The 19398-nt window shown below is 47.5% G+C and overlaps 1 protein-coding gene across 1 annotated transcript; it reads right to left on the minus strand.

Moving 5' to 3' along the window:
- Positions 1-703: 703 nt before the first annotated feature.
- On the minus strand, positions 704-15847 carry LOC142568005 (amine sulfotransferase-like). Its single transcript, XM_075678096.1, has 2 exons — positions 15667-15847; positions 704-1866 (listed from the first exon to the last, which is right to left on the minus strand). Exon 2 carries the CDS (start codon positions 1834-1836, stop codon positions 916-918), a length of 921 nt encoding a protein of 306 aa, XP_075534211.1. The 5' UTR covers positions 1837-1866; positions 15667-15847; the 3' UTR covers positions 704-915.
- Positions 15848-19398: the final 3551 nt, after the last annotated feature.

The raw sequence follows: 19398 nt of genomic DNA on the forward strand, positions 1-19398 counted from the left end.
GCAGAAACAGGGGCAAATTGTGATGACGCAGACGGCCGTCATTGCCTGATAATTGAAACTCGCCTTAAGGGCAGGCACTGCTCGACAGTGGTCATTTCGTCTGTTTTCCTGTTTAGAATCGCCCTTTTCTCGCTTGATACCACATTCCCCTCCACTTTCTGCATTACCAGCGCAATTTACGCTGCCAGCAGTCGCGTGCACTCTAAAAGGAGATGCGTGCTGGCCACTCTCTTATGCGGAATTCAGCTATTCTTTTTTCCCTGTCGCTAGTCCACGAAGTAGTGAGTATACCCTACTCTATTTGTGCCGAATTGGAGACGGTGCTACATTGAGAACTAATAGAACTACCGAAAATTGAGTTAGATATCAATAACTGGTTGCTCTGGCAAAACGAGTTCCAGCATGCTCTTTGTTCGTCGACTAGAAGGCACCATCAGCGAAAAATTCCTCCCAACGGCGTCCTTTGTGTTAGTGCCTGCTCCCACCTTGCATGCTTCACGAATTGTAAAAATAAAAGTTGTTGGCTCGAAGGCACGAAAATGAAGGACATTCACCACGGTATCTTTCCAGAAGGAAAGTGCAAACTTTTGTCTGCTCCTTCAGTTAGCTTTTTTTTTTTACTTTGCGCATTGCTCATTGAAAACACAAAGAAAACGATAACGTTCTAGTATTATGCGTGTGTGAATCGTACTGTAAAGCCAAGTAAAAGATGCCAACGGCTGTTTATTCATACATTGCTTATCCGAACATCGCGCTTCACCACTATAAAACTGCTCAGTACAGCGGTCTCAGGGCATTTTTTGCGTGCAAAGTTGACCTGTAAGAAAATATCCACTCGTTAAGGCCATGTTATAAGGCCGAAAGACAAACGATTTTTTATTCTATCACCCTCCAATGTCCAAAATACGACGCCGCTTATAAATCCTGCTCCGTGGGTCTCTTCCACAGATCCATGATGTCTGACCCTTTGGTCTTCTCTTCGATCTTGGCGGCCATTTTCTGCAGGAGCTCCCGGTTGAAGTAGTGCTTCCAGTCGCCCACCTTGGCTTTGCGCACGAAGTTGAACACCTTCACGTCCTGCTGCTTCCCGTCGGCGGAGTCTGTCGACTCGAACTCCATAATCTTCTTCATGAACTCAGGGCTGCTCTTCTCCATGACCTGTTTGAAGATGTTCTCGTCTCTGTCCAGCAGCTTGCCGTACTCTTCGCCGAGGAAGTACGCCAGCTTTCGGATGCTTCCGGGCGTGTCCTGCTTGAACTGCTCGTAGGTGCTGAAGAACACGTTCGGCTCGTTCCTCATCTCGTAGCCAGCCAAAATGTGGTCGAAGTAGTCTCCGAATCCGAAGTTTCCCTCGAGAAAGCAGTCGAGGAAGTCCTCAAAACTTCCGTTCTCGAAGCGAAACTTGGCGATTCCTTTGACGTGATGATAAAACGACACGGAGCAATCCCACGGGTTCCGAGCCATGTAGACGTACTTGGCGTTCTTGTGGCACGAGTTTCGGCTCAGGATCGGGAGGTTGGTGCGCATCATTCTCGGGGACGGCATTTTATCCAAAAGCTCCTGCGTTCCGTTCATCTCCATGAAAGCGGCCTTCTCAATGTGGTCGTAGTAATCAGTGGCCGACTCGCCCTTGTTCAGGATCAGGAGCATGACCTGCTGAACCCAGTGCGACCCCGATTTCGGGTAGGCCACTAGGATGACGTCACCGTCGCGCGGCTTGAAGTTGAGAGCGTTGCGCAAGCATTCCGGTTCACAGTACGGTCCTCGGGGGACGCCATCAATGATGTTGTAGTAAGGTATCTGCCTCTGCTTCTTCTGAACTTCCTTCCTACTCATGGTGGTGTACGGTAGTTCTTGTATTCGAGTCTGCGAGAGAAAAAAACAAACAAACAACATAGTTCATATTTTCAGAAGGCTCTATAATGGGCAGCCTATGAAATTGCTTTAGAGAGGGTGAAAGAGCATAAAATATGCCCATAATCTGCCTCGTCGTGCATACGCAACGGATACAAAGCATAAAGCCAAAGGCATCAAGTAAATGAGGCTTGCGCCAGTCACTTGTATAAACTGTGTGTTCAGCGGCAGGAAAAGTGAAAGCACCAATGCAGGAAGAGTGAAGTGATGCAAAATATAAAGGACTGTTAGGTTTTTTCCAGAAAACTTATTATTGTGAGCCAGAATAAGAGTGATAGGCAATTAAAACTCGATTATGCTTTTACCTCCTTGATTGAACTTATAAGAAGGTGCTGTTGAAAGGCAGCAATGACAGAAACAAAATTTTATAAACAAAGAAAAACCAGACGAAGACGTTCTTTCTTGCTCTGTCCGGGCCACAACGGTGGTAAACATCGTCCACGAAGAAGGAAGGAAGTCCGGAGGGCACGAATTAATCTTTTCTGTAATACATCGCGGAAGTGAAGACATAAAACGTGGTGTTGTCTCTCTTAAATGCTGCATAGACGGATGAAGGCATGCCTGCTCAGTGTAAAGGTTACCATAAATTTGTTTACTACTGCCAATGTTGTCAGCCGATGGCTAGAAATATAACTCTCACACCTTTTTTGCCCGCGTATTTCATTTCCTCGGCGAACATTCTTTCCGAGTGAACTGGACGCGAAGTGAGGAGTTGGTAATTTCTGTTTCGCTATAGAATCATTAGGAAGTTCATTCTACCACCACGTTCATTGGGTACATTGTAGTTTGCACTAAACGTGAAGGAAGCAGCTACGATTTTTTTAAGTGTAAGTGCAGTGTCTTACAGATCAGTGTTTGTGGAAGCAAGTATTCTGGGGCGCAATTCACTAAGCCGCGCTGTTCGTACCCAGTTTCTTAGCCAAAAAGTTCTTACGCTCAGATAAGGGTGCAACCGGCGTGGCAGCGCATTTAACGTACGGCGTCGTATGAGAAGGAGGAGAAAAGAAAGCACGGATTAAGTGACAAGAAATGAAGGCGCGGTCAACTGATAGCATGACGGCGGATCATGCACATGTAATTCAGGCTTTATTCTTACGGCAAATCACTGCACACTCCTATTCGACAGCTTCCTTTTCCGGGCGTCTGCTGCAGCGCTGAGGAGCGCAACCCCGCTCACCCGCACACTGCACCGCAGTCAAAAGAATTGCAGCGGAAGTGTTATGCGTTGTTTTCACATTTATACGAGAGACCGGACTGAGGGACACATGGTGACATATTTGGAGCAGAAAGAGACGCTCAGTCGAAGGAATTGCCAGCCGAGTCTGCCAGGCTAACCCCACCTGTATACATCACCAACGCCACCACCCCCAACGTATTAAATTACCGAAATAAAAAAGTTCCATAATACATAGTTCGTATGGTCTCAAGGCAAGAGGCCCAGCACCCGTACGTTCACCGGTATGGCATGTGATCGCATTGCAGATGGCTGCAGGTGCGGTTATACTACCGCGCATAGGCTCAATATCAGCTCCCTGGGCCGCCGGTACCATCTATAAGGTGCTGATCGACGATGTTGTCGAACGCCGATCGACGGCAAAACGCACGCTCCCCTCGCATAGGATCGCTGTCGAGGGCAGAGAGAGCTATTAAAATAGCCCTGAAAGAGAAATACAAAAAGAAGCCCGCGCTACCGACTTTCGCAAAATTATCACAGAAAACTTCACTTTACGTAACATCCACACCTGCAAGTTTTGCTCCGTGTCACACGTTGACACGGTATCAGCGTTCATCGCGTCTTGTTGGCTTCTACTCAGCTAATAAAACACGATGATGCTTTGCACCAGGTAAAGGGTTGTTCTTGAAGGTTCAGGCGGCCTCGTTCCGACGGAGACAAAATACACAAACTTTCGCGCACTTCAATTTTGGAGTCTGGTAATAAATGATAGGTGGATGACCTTAGGGCCTCCAGCTTCTAACTACGTTGTCTGCCATAGCCAAAGTGGCACCTCATAGAACTCAAGTCTAATCATTCAACATCACTAAGATGGTCAGCGCCAACGTTGTCATAAATTTACTAGCCTGACAAAACACGTTCAAGTGCACGCCAGAATAATGCACAGTACCCGACACGAAACACATAGCGGTTCAGCATTCTAGTTGGTTTCGGATCAAATGGGTTCAAGTTTTCGACCTTGCGACACTGAAGCACTTTGTCACTGCACATGTAGTACGATTGCAATGTGGGGGTTGTGGTATCTAAGCGGCGCCCGACGCCGTTCTGTAAAAAAGTGAATGCGCCCTCGCAGTACGAAGCGAACTGCGGCTCAAGAGCAACAGTCCGTTAATATTACGCACAAACTTTGTATGTTGTAAAACGTCATCAGCGTACTTTTATGTTCACTGCAGGACGAAGGCTTCTCCCAGTTATAAATAATTACCCCTGACCTGCGCTAACGGATTCCAAGTTATGCCTGCCGATTTCCTGATTTCATTACCCCACCTTCCTTTCCCTAGCACCCAGTCTCTATTTCTAATGGGCCACCGTATGTGCCCTACGAATTACGTGGCCTTCCCAGCTCCTATTTTCCCGCTTAATGTCACCTACGACTACCCCCGTTTGTCCTCAGGTCCACACCACTTTCTTCCTTTCTCTTAGCACTAGGTCTAACATTTTTCGTTCCATTGCTTGCTTGAGATGTCCTTAACGTATTCTCAATCTTTATGGCGAGCCGCCAAGTTTCTGCCCCTTATGATAGTACTTGAAGATAGGAATGATTGTACACTTTTGTTATAAACGACAGCGGTGAGCTTCCGGTCACGATTTGCTTATGCCTGCCGTGTGCACTTGGAACCATTTTCATACTTCTGCAAATTTCAGTCTAATGATCAGCATTCCCTGTGGTTAATTGACGTAGATAATCTTACTCCTGTATATACTCTAGAGGCTGGCTGACGGTCATGAATTCTTCTTTGCTTGACAACGTATTAAACATTACCTTTGTCTTCTGCATATTTTCTTTAACCTACTCTTACACTGTCTGAGTTAAGGTTCTCAATCAATTGTTGCAATGTGTCCATAGCGTTGCTGTACAGGACAATGTCATCGGCAAGCTGAAGCCTGTTGAGATATTCGGCGTTGATCATCACCCTTGATCCTTCCCAGTTCTCAGTCTAATACCTCGAATACGTCTAAGCATACAATCAATATTGCCACGGGGCAGAATTAGTGAAACGTAGTCTGAGGCGATAGGGTCGACGGCCGACGGGCTGGTGGCGAACGGGACTGGTGACGGTGGAATACGGCTGTTTAGATTTTGTGAATCGACTTACGCTTACTATTGGCGGAAATTGTGAAGTGCGCACCTGCGCTACCCTTACATATACGCATTTTTTTTCGATTACAGCGCTCGTTTTTGCCGAGGCGGCGATTGCAAGCTTCCAGATATTAAGAACAGTTTTCATTCGGGAACGCGCTTTTATCGTAAGGTTATTCGTAAGCCAAATTAAGAGCTTAAGTTCACTTCGCGAATCCTGTCCCTGATCTTGATGGCCAGCCTTCGTGACAACCTTACGACGGCTGCAGCATTGCAAGTTAAGCGAAAAGATAAAATTCTATCTATAAGAAACAAACTTGTAGCGCAGCAAAACAATGGAGCAAACGTTTCATTCCTTTTGTGTGCGCAGGGTCACATAAATATTACATTCAGTTTTCCATTCATAACAGTCCGATTGAGGTTACTGCTTCCTAAATGGTGGGGTAAAAAAACCTGCCCCCTTTACCCAACGTTCAGCAGAATAGCTGAAAGGCAGCAGGGTTCACGAGCTCAAGAAGATGAATGACAAGAAGCTTGAATGACAGTAACACTGAACCATTAAGCATCTGTCTTCCTGACATAAGAAAGTTAAAAAAAATTAAATTATGGGGTTTTACGTGCCAAAACCACTTTCTGATTATGAGGCACGCCGTAGTGGAGGACTCCGGAAATTTCGACCACCTGGGGTTCTTTAACGTGCACCTAAATCTAAGTACACGGGTGTTTTCGCATTTCGCCCCCATCGAAATGCGGCCGCCGTGGCCGGGATTCGATCCCGCGACCTCGTGCTCAGCAGCCTAACACCATAGCCACTGAGCAACCACGGCAGGTACATAAGAAAGTGGGCGCGACTTGTTTCACCAGCTGCGAATATTTTGCGTGCGCATCACAATAAAACAACTTTATGCGAATTGCTTGTGAAGCGCAAACTGGCCGTCGGGCAGACTTTCTAGGAGCAAAGGCTATGTGGGAAATTACATTGAACATCGAGGGCGCACTTTTCCGGCACAGCATATTAATTTTCGTTCCTTATTTCCATTTCAAAGCAACCCTTTTGTTCCTTTACGAGTTATTTCATGGGAACGGCCAAACAAAGTTTGCTAAGACCAGTCGATTGTATTCACGTACTAACAAGAACAGCAAAAAGCTTGGGTTATGGGCTGTATAAACAAAGGTTTGCGCTTTTTCTTGTTACATACATTCGGTAAGAGCATTAGTTAATGGCAGCTGAACGCGTGCGCCAACTATCTCTGCCACATGACTACGAGGATAATTTTTCTTTTTTTGATTTATACGTTACGTAGATGGCTACAACAACATTGTATAAGCAGCACTCTGGCTTGTTACCAACCCCTACGTTAATCTCGTCCTTGAGCTATCCAAGTTTCACTAGACATACATATTCTTCTCAAGCATCGCGTAGCACTGATTGTCTCACGATGCCGCCTTCTTTTAGTTTTATAACAAAGTGCTCATAGAACATCATTTATGTAAGTGTGATTATGGCTAACAGCACGAAATACGTGGTGTCAACGAGCTTTCAATCAAGCATCCTCAAATTCTTGCTGATCTCACATGAATCTTTGTTATTCAATCACATGAGAGAGAGAAGGAGATGAGAATGTAAAGGCAGGAAGGTTAGCCGGAAGAGAGACTTCTGGTTTGCTACAATACAAAGGGGGATATATAAGGGGCAAAGAAAACAAAACCTGAGTTAAAGCAGACGCACGAAGAAAAGGGGAAATGGGGAGGGAAACGGAAGTACTAATTTCTCGCATACATTCCCCGAGAATAGGACCTTCAATAGCGCTTTGACTGACTGCGGGTGGGATGACCCTACTGGCCGGTACGTACTTCAGAAATGCCTCCGAAAGCGGACGGTTGTCGGACTGCCTATTGTGGTCGCGACGAACTAATATGTCTGTGCTTTAGCGAGGACAACAGCAAATAACGTGTTAAATAGTCTCCTCGCTGATGCACTATTCACAAGCAGCACTGGGCCTGTTTCATTTTACACTTCCTACTGCGCACGGGCTGCCACAGCCAGCCGGAGCGCCTTCGTTTTCCTCAGGTTGCTTCGCCAACTGCGCTACGCACTTCGGCCGCGCGTTCGTTTTAGTTGGGCTGGACGCTGGTTCTGGCTACCCGCGGGCTGCCAGAAGCAGCCAGGACGATTTTCATATGGCTGCTGTCTGGAAGTTATCTGGCTATAGCTGATTACAAAAAGAGGCGATGAGCGCTCGCCGCCATTTTTATCGAGACTTAACGGATTGAAACGCCGGCGCTTGAGGAGTTTTAACTCGCCCAGCAAACTGGCTACAGTCACATTCGGATTGAATTACTTTTAGCGCTATCTTCTAAGATTCTACCGCACCGTTCCGCCTTCCGAGATGGTGAGATACGAACGCAGGGGAACCATTTAATATTTTTTTTTTTTGCAGCGAAGCTCTCTATGGCTAGGATCCGGGATTTTATGGCGTCCACGCGGAAAAACTTTCCCCTAAAAAAGTGAGAGTGAGAGAGCCAATAACAAAAGCAAACGCATGTCGCCGCTCGTGTCAGAGCTCGGTTAAACGGCCTCCTGTGTCTGAAAATGGAAACGGCGCTCCGTCGCAGCTGTGTCTCTGTGAATGTATATGGTAGTGCGCCATGTAGTGTGCGCCTCATAAGGCAACCAAGAGGAATTTTCGGTACCATTTCGCTCCGCCGCATTCTACGGGAAGACCACGCGTGATACGTACGCCTGAAGAGCAGCGTATCTACGAGGAGCGACAGCGAGATCAGCGGCGCGAGAGAGACCGTCGACATCGTGGCAAACCGGCGGCCCGGGAAGAAGTGCGTGCCCGCGATGTGGTAAGTAAGCGATGAGCAAGCGCCGACGACGCATATCGCGACGCCTACAATGCCGCAAAGAGACGTCCACGCCACTAGGGCACGGTGCCGGGATTCGACGACGCCTACGCAAGGTTCCAAAGAGACTTCCTGGATCGCAGCTTCGGATCAACCTGCCAAGTTTCTGATCGCCTATGGTTCAATAACGACCTCTCGGAAATCAACGACATACGGTCGGAAGAGCGACGGCAGAAGGCGGTGGATGAGCTGACGCGCTGTTTTCCCGGCTACAACGTTGGAGAGTTTGGAGTCTGCGGCACGTGTAATGAGGCGATGATAAAGGGTAACGTGCCTCGGTTCAGTACAATGCGTGTACAGAGGCTCTGCTCAAGGGTGCGGTTCCATGTTTCTCGATGACGAACGGTTACTTGTACCAGCATGTGCCGGCGTATGTTCCGAAGCTCATGCGCCGATCGGATCAGCTTGGCTGGTCATCGACCTTCGCAGAGTAGAATGGCTCATGATATTTTGTTTATGTGCGCATGTCGCGTGAAGGTTCTTCCCGGCCGTGAACAACGCGCCGCGCTCTCATGTGGGCATGCTATCGGCATCGTGTTGTCGACGCGAGTTACCACACGTCGCGGTGACTTTTGGGTTGATCTTTCTAAAAATTATGGGGTTTTAGGTGCCAAAACCACTTTCCGATTATGAGGCACGTCGTAGTGGAGGACTACGAAAATTTCGACCACCTGGGGTTCTTTAACGTGCACCTAAATCTAAGCACACGGGTGTTTTCGCATTTCGCCCCCATCGAAATGCGGCCGCCGTGGCCTCGGTTCATGTTTATGCGGCCGTATCCCCTTTCACATCGCTCGCGTATATGCGGCGATATCTGCGTTTTCTGCTGTTAGCGAAGACGTCCCAGCTAGCCAGTGTTCGCTCATCTATCCGCCGTATGTTCGGGTGGCTGCTCGAAGCCAGTGTGGTTTAACTAGGCCAGAATGATGAAAGAAAGCAATTGTTGAGTGTAATAGCCAGACGTAAATTAGCTTATTGGTCTCATGATCGACCTGTACTGTTTTTCGCGTGAAAACTTTCGCTGGTCACAAGCGGTACGCATTTCATGCGCCAGCCGCTGCCCCTGCTCCTTCAGCACAGGGGCAGAAAAGAAGCACCACTGCAGCCGAAACAAACCTTCTGAAATCGAAGTACAAGCAGGTAGGCACGAAATTTTGTGAGGGTGAGACATACCCAATATCCTGCTTTTTCATGTCTTGTCAAATATTGACAAAACGCCCGAGTGAGCATTGTCGCCGATGGGCGACGTGATCGCTGCGAGCAGGCATCTTCGAGCTATCGCTTTCGGAGTACGTGCAATTTCACGTCTTGCCATTGAACGCGTCGGAGGCCGTTCGTTGAACTGTGCAAATTGAGGGGCATGTGTCATGACCGCCAGCATGACAAAGTGTCATGCTGGTAGCATGCTTACGTTTATCCCGCGGCGAGCTGTCTCCCGGCGTTCAATTTTGCATATTTCGGGTAGCTTCGGGGTTGTCTTGGAATCCCAATCTATGTTTCTTCCTATCAGGACCGGAACTAGCTGGACCGGTGCTTGCTGCCCGCAGGCTACCAAAACTCCCAAAATCCAAGCGGCCCTCTGTCGGTCATTCTACCGAGGAAGGCAAGTTATTTTGTACAGCGCTACATAATGTTTGGTGCTCCATAATGGGGTCAGATGTCATTGAGCAACAAATCAGTAAGACCTAAATATTTGAGCGACCCTTTTATCGATAAAAATGTATAAACGTTCGGCAGCTAAGCTGCCGCCCGCCATGGAGCCCAACATAGGAGTGTCCTAAAGACAAATGATGAGCAAAACGAGAACAAGGTGAATGCCGGAGTCAACGATTCGACAAGTTGACTTGTCTTTTTCAAAGCGACAAAGACCACCCGCCTGTTAAAGCCGCTTACCTGTACTTTAGATTGATACCAGATTTGCCCAATCCCTGCTGGTGCTTTCGGTGTCAGAAATATGGGCACAGATCCTAGTCATGTCGTGAAAGGGCAACTGGTGCTAAATGCGGTCACGCAGACAATGCGGAAGAAACGTACACAAACGAGTTTCGTTATGCAAACTGCGAGAGTCAGTATGTGAGCGTTTCTACATCTTTTCCTGAGTGAAAAAAAAGTGATTGCATTGAAGGTACGGGAGAACATGTGCTCTTTTCAATCAACTTCGTATGGCCAATCCTTTCTGTGGGTACAACTGCTATAACCATATGACCATGGCCAAGGAAGGACATGCCCACATGGTTAACCCTGGCCGCCCGGAAACTTGGAAATGAAGTAAAGTGAATAGGAGACAGGAGAGACAAGGTAGTGGAATAGAAAGACGAAGGTTGAAGAGGAGGGTAGGAAACGCCGGCTCCCGATTTCATCCAGGTGGGTCAGTCTGGAGGTGCCGTCTGAGTGAAGCACTCGCCAAAGAGGTGTGTTGCCTGCGCAGAAAGGCCTTAAAGGTCCGAACACGCGGCATCGGCTCAACGCCCAGGATCCCCCTTTTCCCAGACACAACTTAGCCGCGCACGACTATACGCTGGAAGGTTCAACCCTCGTGTGCTCGCGTACGTGGTGTAGCAACACACAAAACGCGGTCTTACGCAGACGCCCCTGCAGAGGCTAAGTTACCCTGAACTGATAAAGGAGGAAAATTGAGTGAAAGATGAGAAGAAGCAATAAATCTCACAATATGCATACACACACCACGCAATGGCACGTTCATTCTTCAGTTCGTCACAAGCGGTAGTATTGGCTGGTTATCTCAACAAACACAGCAGCGCTTTCGCAGCTTTATACATCGCAGATGCACCCGGCCGGGGTCCCAGCATATCTTCTTCTGTAGTGAACATTGGTTAATATTTTGTGCGTGCTTCCTCAATTTTTGTAACGAAAAAAATTGAATAATATTCAATTCAAATGCGAAAAGGCAGATAATCTAATTTTACTAACGATGTCAGAAGGATAAGTCTTTTGTCTTCGTAAGATGGGCAGTCCCACTGGAGGTGTTTTAAGATTTCTTCCATGCCACACTAGAAACGATTGTCGCTGTCCGTGATTCCATTGAGGAACCAATCGGCCTCCGTGAAAGAAATGGCTACTAGACGGCGACAGAGTAAGGTCCTTTTTTTCACATCGGAGCAAGAACGGTTAAAATTTGTAAATTGAATTGCTTTGCAGACAGGCACGAATAAAGAGCTCGAAAAATGTGAGTGCTGGCATGGACGGGTAAATCGGTGTACCTATTCTAATTTTTCAATGCCCGCGGCTTGCGTCTGCGCTTCAGAAAACGTCGTCGAATATGTTGAGGCTGCTTTGAAGTTGGAGCTCTTGGTTTGGAAATGGTCGCGTAATTGAGGCGCGCCACTCACTTTCATTCGAGAGATGCGCTTGTCAGCTGTATTTACGTCTTCATCGTCTGTGTTAATTACACGTACTAAAGTACTCTAAAAGCAAGCTGAATGCTCCCCTGCGGCGTGCCAGCCCTGATTACGCCACATTTATGCGCCCAGTTTAAAGGTGTGCAAAACAGTGGCGTCTTATCTTTCGCGTACGCACATTTGCTGCTATATTAACACGGCTGTAAGAACACTCTCGCTTGCCTCGTAGTTCCGCGACAATCACTTCTGCACTTGGCAATACGTCCTGCAACTCAAAGTAAAACTTTTTTCTCGTGCGAGCTGGTTGATAAGCATTGAAGCTACTGTAGCGCAAACACGGACAAAGAAGAGGACAGGACACAAGACAAGATACCACTGTCCTCTTTTTTTCTGTACGTTTTTCTTTGCGCTACAATAGCTTCGATGCAACTCAAAGTTTGGATGACTCCAGTTCGGCCAGTACTCCTTAGTGATGATTCTGTAGTGGAGATAATGGCCCTGTATTGTGACATCGAAGCTCTCGAAGGTCTTTTTTTTCACGGATTGTCCGTAGCTCTCGTTAAAGCGGCGGGAAAAGTTTCATAAAGTTATATTTCAATTAAACGCGTCAGTGGGCCTTTTTTTTTCTTTTGGTAAAATTTCTGTCCGTGGTGTCCGAGTCAAGTGGTAACGTTTACCGCACCATATAAAATCTTGGTGGTTGCCTTGCGCAGCATGGATATGAAGTAGTTGTCTGGATTACGTCTTAAGGCTTCATTCGTTCTTCCGTCTGCCAAAGAAGTATCATCAGTACGGCGGATCAAACCACCAACTACTGTGATGCGTAAAGTATTATTGTGATTTTCGCTCAAGTTCCGCACAATGATGACACTAGTCGAATTGGAGCCAAGTGCTTAGGTGCCAGACATTGAATATAGGAGCCATGGTACTTCTCAAACGCGCACACCAGAGGTGTCATGCATGATTGCCGCGAACCTTCACGCAACTGTTCGTACCTGAGGCCGACATGCGAGCAGCCGCGGCTTGTCAGTTGGTCAATTAACTTTCTGTCTGTAACGTTCCCTTCTATACATGTTCGAATTTCTCCGCTATTTTTATTAGCGATAATACGGGAGGCGTGCGGAATTACTGGGCCATTTATGGAACCAAGCTGCAACGATACGATGGTCAAGGTGCTAGACTTACCAAGCTTACGTATACGAAGAGCTTTGCAAATCTGTCGGGCCAAGATTCACAATAGCCATTCGCAAGCAAAGATCATATGAAAAAAAGAAAGGAGGGAAGGGGAGGAAGAGGCTGTCTATTATGGTAGTGGAAGAAGGCGCAGCGAACGCACAATCCAATAGGAAGCAGGTCACGATAACCAAAAACCAATCTTACTCTGATTCGTCGTGACTGAACCTACCTTCGCAAGAAAAATTTCGAATGTCAGGAAGAACGCTCCATGATGTCGATTTCAAACGGGCGATATATGTATACAGACTTCTCAGATTTTATCGTTTACCAGTACATGGATGGCGAGAGGAGCGCCATTTGGTTTGCTGACCTTCGAGTTGATGAGCACGAGGAAGAAAGTACGTTAATGAGTCGTGAATGAAGCTAGACTCCGAATCTCGGCCTCTTGGGCAACGTCAGACTGAGTGGCTCATCACATTTCTGATCTGCTACCCCAATATATATATATATATATATATATATATATATATATATATATATATATATATATATGTGTGTGTGTGTGTGTGTGTGTGTGTTTGTATTTCTTTTAAATCACGTGGAGAACTAGTGCTTTCTTAGCAAGCTTGCGCATACACGAAAGCGGCGCACTTCTCCGAATCGAGCCATGAAGAGACGAAGGCAAGAGATTTTACTTTCTGCTCCGTGTTCGGTTTCATGCAAGCCTAGGCAACAGTTGCCGTCCGAGCAGTTCCTCTTCTGGCAGAGCCTCGTAGCACCCGCACGAGCACGTTGGCCTCTGGTCGGGAGGCACGCGGTGGTCACGTGCGCGAGCTGACGCAGGGGCCAAGCAAAACGCGTTTTCATCGACTACAAATTACGCGTCATTCAAATCCTGATACACTTATGAGCACGCCCTATACATTAAACAATTAAATTATGGGGTTTTCTTGTGCCAAAACCACTTTCTGATTTTGAGGCACGCTGTAGTGGAGGACCCGGGTAATTTCGACCTACTGGGGTTCTTTAACGTGCACCTAAATCTAAGTACACGGGTGTTTCCGCATTTCGCCCCCATCGACATGCGGCCGCCGTGGCCGGGATTCGATCCCACGACCTCGTGCTCAGCAGCCCAACACAATAGCCACTGAGCAACCACGGCGGGTCACTTTATAGATGGTTCATTCTGAAACAAGCCCATAAACGCATGACAGCTGGGAAGCGTGCAGTTAGTAGTACATCGCACGCGAGATGTGGAGGTGGTGGGTTCGGCTACCGCTGAAGGCATGCATAGTCCTTTTTTTTCTACTTTCATTTATCCTCTCCTTGATTATATTATGAAGCTATGCGTAGAGCTTAAGCCCATTCATAATTATTATACACTTCAATCTAAAAAAAAAAGGACGATTACGCGTGCGTTTGCCTTGACTTGGCATCACTGTTCTGGCGACACGTTTAGTAGGCGCATCTTATGCACCTCAGTATGCTTAACTAACTCGCTCGTCTGAACGTCTTAAATGTGATGCGCAATTAGCCGCAAAAAACACCCTAGCGTATTGATAGACAGAAATACTATTTATCGAATCACTTAAAAATATACTACACCGGTCGCATTGCCAGGTGGTACACTTACACGGGTAGTTCCTCTTACACGGGTAGTTTTGTAATACCATACACTGAGGTTGTCTTTGACTGCAGTAAGAACATTCGTACCTTTGCACTATCCGCGCATTCGTAATTCGTGGCAAACTTGTGAAAGCCAGAAATGAGTGGTTTTCACTTAGGGGATTACCGCGCATGTCCACAAGCGCAGCACTAAACGTCAAGAAGAGACGGGCATACACTTAGCGTGGCGCATGCTGCAGGTTATACACGACACCGCTGTACTCTTGTGCGTACCCGAACTAATGCAATGGCGATAGAAGAGGGCGGAGCGCCTGGGGCGCGGCGAATGTATAGATTTTGAGCAAAAAATAAAGACTCCAGGTTCATTTTTGCAGCAGTGAGAGCCACATGTCTGGTTCCTGGACTTGACTGCTGCTTCGCAGAAAAGCAAGCGCAATGTGCAATGATCCGCACAAAATGGCGCAATAAATACGCGAGTTGCATTATACAAGTCACGTGGCCAAATAAGCAGCCGCATGCAGGAGTCCGAGGCTAACATCTGTTTTAATATACCCGCTTGGCTGCTGGCGCGCGTTACTTGGCTACCTGGTTTAAGCGTTCTTGGCTGTTGTTGAAGCCAGTTGTTGAAGCCAGTTGTTGAGCTACGCTCACTTTGCATTCCCATTCAAATAGTGGAGTTTAACCTCCCAAAGCAACACACTGAAATACGAGAGACGCCAGAATGATTTCGACCAGCTGATAACGCGCATCCAAAACAGCGTACGTGAATTTACGCCCCCCATCGGGCTGTGACCGCCACGGCAGGAAGTCGCGCCAGCCATGTGGTGCTCAGCAGCAGAGCGCCATAGCCACATAACCACAGCGACGGGTGACTGTTGCATCTCACAATATTATATTTTGTGAAAAAAAAATGTATATCACGCCTGATGAATCCACTTCGGTCATTGTAGGAGGAGAGAACCGGGGCAACAACGATCTTTAGCCTCTTTCTCATTCGAATGCCGATGATGCATACAGGTTAGTAACGCACCTTGCGCATTCCTCGGATGCTCCACACTTGATTCGTTATCACTTTTCAATCATTGACTTTTTACTAGCACACTTCTGAATTTGATCGCGCTTCTCTCGGACGCAAGAGCAACTAACTCCTTCCGCGAGCGTTGTCAAGCCACTAATTAATTTCTCCCTGAGCGCAACCTCAAGAGTGATCGCAATATTCGGCCATGGCCGTGAGAGTCGCTTATCGGCATCTTCCAATAATGACATGTGTAGCAGGAAGCCATTCCACGTCACCGGTAGGAGCAGACAACCGAGAACACAAATGAATGAAACAATGAAAAGAAGCTGAAAAACAAGGGGGCGCTTACCGAGATGCTGCACCTTCAGTATCCCTGTTTGCTGGTGTGAGCTGTCTCTGGCCGGGCGGCTGAGTGACGGACGGGCAGGCGGTGGCATTCATAAGTAGACGCCAAGCCCTTCGGTGACGTCACTCATGACCCCTTCTCGCCCGTTATCGCGCCGACGAGCTCATTGTGTTTCTTCCTCAGTACGCGCTGTGTCATTGGGTGGTGCCCCTACTCAGCGAGCTTTTCCCTCTTCCGTACGTTGCCCCGCCAAAACTACCGCGGTTCACGCATGTGATCACATCACCACATTTACACGTATACGATCGTCCGACGACGGCTTATACAATCTTGACGCCGCGAAAGAGGGGGGGGGGGGGGGTAGTGCTATTCTTCACATGGCCACGAAAAACACAAGCGCTAAACGAAAAAACTCTACAGGTCGCTACAATGCCGGCGCGACACGCCCGGTGAGGAATTTTCTTTTTCTTTTAGGGCAGGTCAAATAAATTTTTACAGCCGGCTATCTGCCGCGATGCTCCCTCAGTCCAGACGGCCAACGGCGGCGATAAGGAGGGGCGCCCGAATCCGTCTTCCGCCGCTGTTTTGCCCCGTGTGTCTGCGTACGATCGCTGGAGGGTCAAGCGCGGTGCTACGTGAATCCGCCTTTTGCATAGCGCTGTGGCGCCATCTTAGCGGGCTCCGCGAGGAAGAAAACGTACGGCGTCGGCGCGCCGCAAGGACGCAGAGAGGTGCATGTAGGTACGCAGCTTGAAACGAGCTGAAATGCTTTTGTGCATTTGTCAGCCGTTATTTTCGTTTAGTGTCACTGGACGCTTCCTGGGCAGTGCAACCAGGTCCCCAGCGACACTAGCGCCACTTAAAACCGCAAGTAGTCGAGAAATAAGAGGACGTGCTTTCGTGCAGCTACACCGGCAAAACCAGTCACCATGCGATGTGCCTCTGAACGAATACATCCCACTGTAGCGCGATTGCTACAGTGGTTACGCTTGTAGCCCTATTATTCCTATTTAGTCCTACTCAATATGAATTCAGACATGCTCAGGAAGTGGAAATCTATGGAGATGAACACTCGCCAGCCACCCACATCAAGGTCGAGCTGGGCTCGATTCCGCTTAGTGGAGAGTAGGCGTATCGATGCAGCCGGGTTCATGCGTTTTTCGCTCTTAGACCTCCACTGAACGTACACGCCAATAGGACGATAAAAATTCCTTGTATAGCTCAATTTTGACCGTATAGTGGGCATAGCTCTTTAAAGGGGTGTTACTGCGCACAGAGTATTTATGCGTTCTCCGCAAACGATTGCGTAGAACGGCGCATTTGTTTACATCGGCACCTGTACGGTCACCACTCGCTGTTCGCTTGAAGTACAGCAGAAACCGTGCACCGCTGACACGAAATAATGACGAAATGCGCAGATTGTCGATTCAGCTCCCACCGGTGACAAGTTCGATGTTTGTCCACTTTATATTTGCCTTTTCTTTATTATTTTCTACATTCAAATTTTAACCACAGCTAATTTTCCCGATGGCTTCATTGTCTGTTGGCTTTATCTGGTTATAATTAACACAATCAAGCCCCTCCGCTTCTTCTCTTGTCAAGACCTGTATGAACAGTTCTCATGCGCATAACAGAAGCATATCACACTGCGACAAGAAGGTATGAGCGTCCCTGGGACTTCGAAAACGGCGATTAGGTGGTCGCATACACGACCCCCTACTCGCCGTTTTGGGGAGAGCGGTCACTGCTGATTTTGACAGATGGTTCTCACTTTTCGTGTTCTTCATCAGCCGTATAGTTTGTGTGTTCGATAGCATATTGCTGGAGTAAAATCGCACCTACGCGCTCAATTAGAGAGCGTGTATAGCTATAAAGTGAAAACCCCGATGCCTGCCGTAGTCGCGTGACAACGAGCGATGTTCTTTACGCTGCAGTATCGAAAGAGCCACCGCTTGCTGCCTGTTTGGCATGAAAGGCAAACTGTGTTTCTCGGTACGTAATAAACTTGTCAGCATAACGATACACGCAAATCTCCCATTCCACGTAGTTGGACTTCGTCCATGGAGGCGCCGGCGTGTGCGACCGACAGCCTTCGATCAAGAGCGCTGATGTACAGCGGTGTTGGCACTGCGCCATGTCGCAGCGTCCCGTTTTTGTCTGTGCACAGCACGAGGCTAATCGTAATTCACTTCAAGTCGGTACGGCTAGCAGCGAAGTTAAAAGCAGTTTCCTTCGTAGTACTTGTTTATCCTATACTTTAAGTCCGCCGGTATACTAGATGGACTCGTAGGCTGTGTTATGCCTAATGAAGCTGCGCTGAACGAGATCTACACTGCCTGAAACTAGATGTGGACTGCCGGAAGGGGCTGTAAATCGTGCATTTAGGCTTAAGAAGTACGTTTCGACTCAATTTGACCGTCAATTAATACGTAAACACGCGCGCTTGCGGCGACGTTAGCGTTGTCGGAGGGATGTTCTCAATCAACGGACACTGCTTTCGTGCACCCTGCACGAAAGCCTGTCACGCTATAACGACTTACTCTCGTCGGTCACACCTTCGTCATACTGATAATCATCATCATCGTCACCATCATCATCAGCCTATGTTATGTTCCCTGCAGGGCGAAGGTTCTCCTTGCGATCTCCAATTACCCAGGTCCTGCGCCAACTGATTCCAACTACCACCCGCAAGCTTCCTAATTTCGTCGCACCACTTAGTCTTCTGCCGTCCTCTACTGCGCTTCATTTCTCTTGGTATCCATTCTGTCACCCTAATGGTCCAACGATTATCTAATCTGCGCATTACATGACCTGCCCAGCGCCATTTATTTCTCTTGATGTCAATTAGAACATCGTCTATACCCGTCTGCTCTCTCATCCAAACCGCTCTCTTTCTGTCTCTTAAAGTTATGCCTAGCATTCTTCGTTCCATAGCTCTTTGCGCGGTCCTTAACTTGTTCTCAAGCTTCTTTGTCAGTCTCTAAGTCTCTGCCCCATATGTCATCACCGGTAAAATGCGCTGATTGTATACTTTCCTTTTAAATGATAGCGGTAAGCTCCCAATCAGGAGTTCACGAGCTCTGCCGTATGCGATCAAATCCATTTTTATTCTTCTGTGACTTTCCTTCTGATGGCCAGGGATCCCTGTGATTAGTTGACCTAGGTAAACGTACTACTTCACAGACTCTAGAGGCTGACTTGCGATCCTGAACTCTTGTTCCCTTGCCCGGTTGTTCAACATTATCTTTGTCTTCTGCATATTAATCTTCAACCCCACTCTTACACTCTCCCTGTTATGGTGCTCAATAATTTGTTGTAACTCGTCCCCTGTGTTACTGAACAGGACAATGTCATCTGCAAATCGAAGATTGCTGAGATATTCGCCGTTGATTCTTACTCCTAAGCCCTCCCAGTTTAATAGCTTGAATACTTCTTCCAAGAACGCAGTGAATAGCATTGGAGAGATTGTGTCTCCTTGTCTGACCCCTTTCTTTATAGGTATCTTCCTACTTTTCTTGTGTAGAATTAAAGTGGCTGTGGAATCTCAGTAGATTTTTTCCAGGGTATTTACGTAAGTGGTCCATACTCCTTGATTACGCAATGCCTCTATGACTGCTGGTATCTCTACCGAATCAAATGCTTTTTCGTAATCTATGAAAGCCATATAGAGAGGCTTATTCTACTATGCGGATTTATCGATAACCTGATTAATGACATGGATGTAATTCATTGTAG

Source organism: Dermacentor variabilis, unplaced genomic scaffold, assembly GCF_050947875.1.
Source record: "Dermacentor variabilis isolate Ectoservices unplaced genomic scaffold, ASM5094787v1 scaffold_15, whole genome shotgun sequence".
NCBI lineage: Eukaryota > Metazoa > Arthropoda > Arachnida > Ixodida > Ixodidae > Dermacentor > Dermacentor variabilis.

Excerpts from the sequence above, each read along its gene's own strand:
- LOC142568005 (XM_075678096.1), bottom strand. The coding sequence starts at position 1,836 with ATGAGTAGGAAGGAAGTTCAGAAGAAGCAGAGGCAGATACCTTACTAC.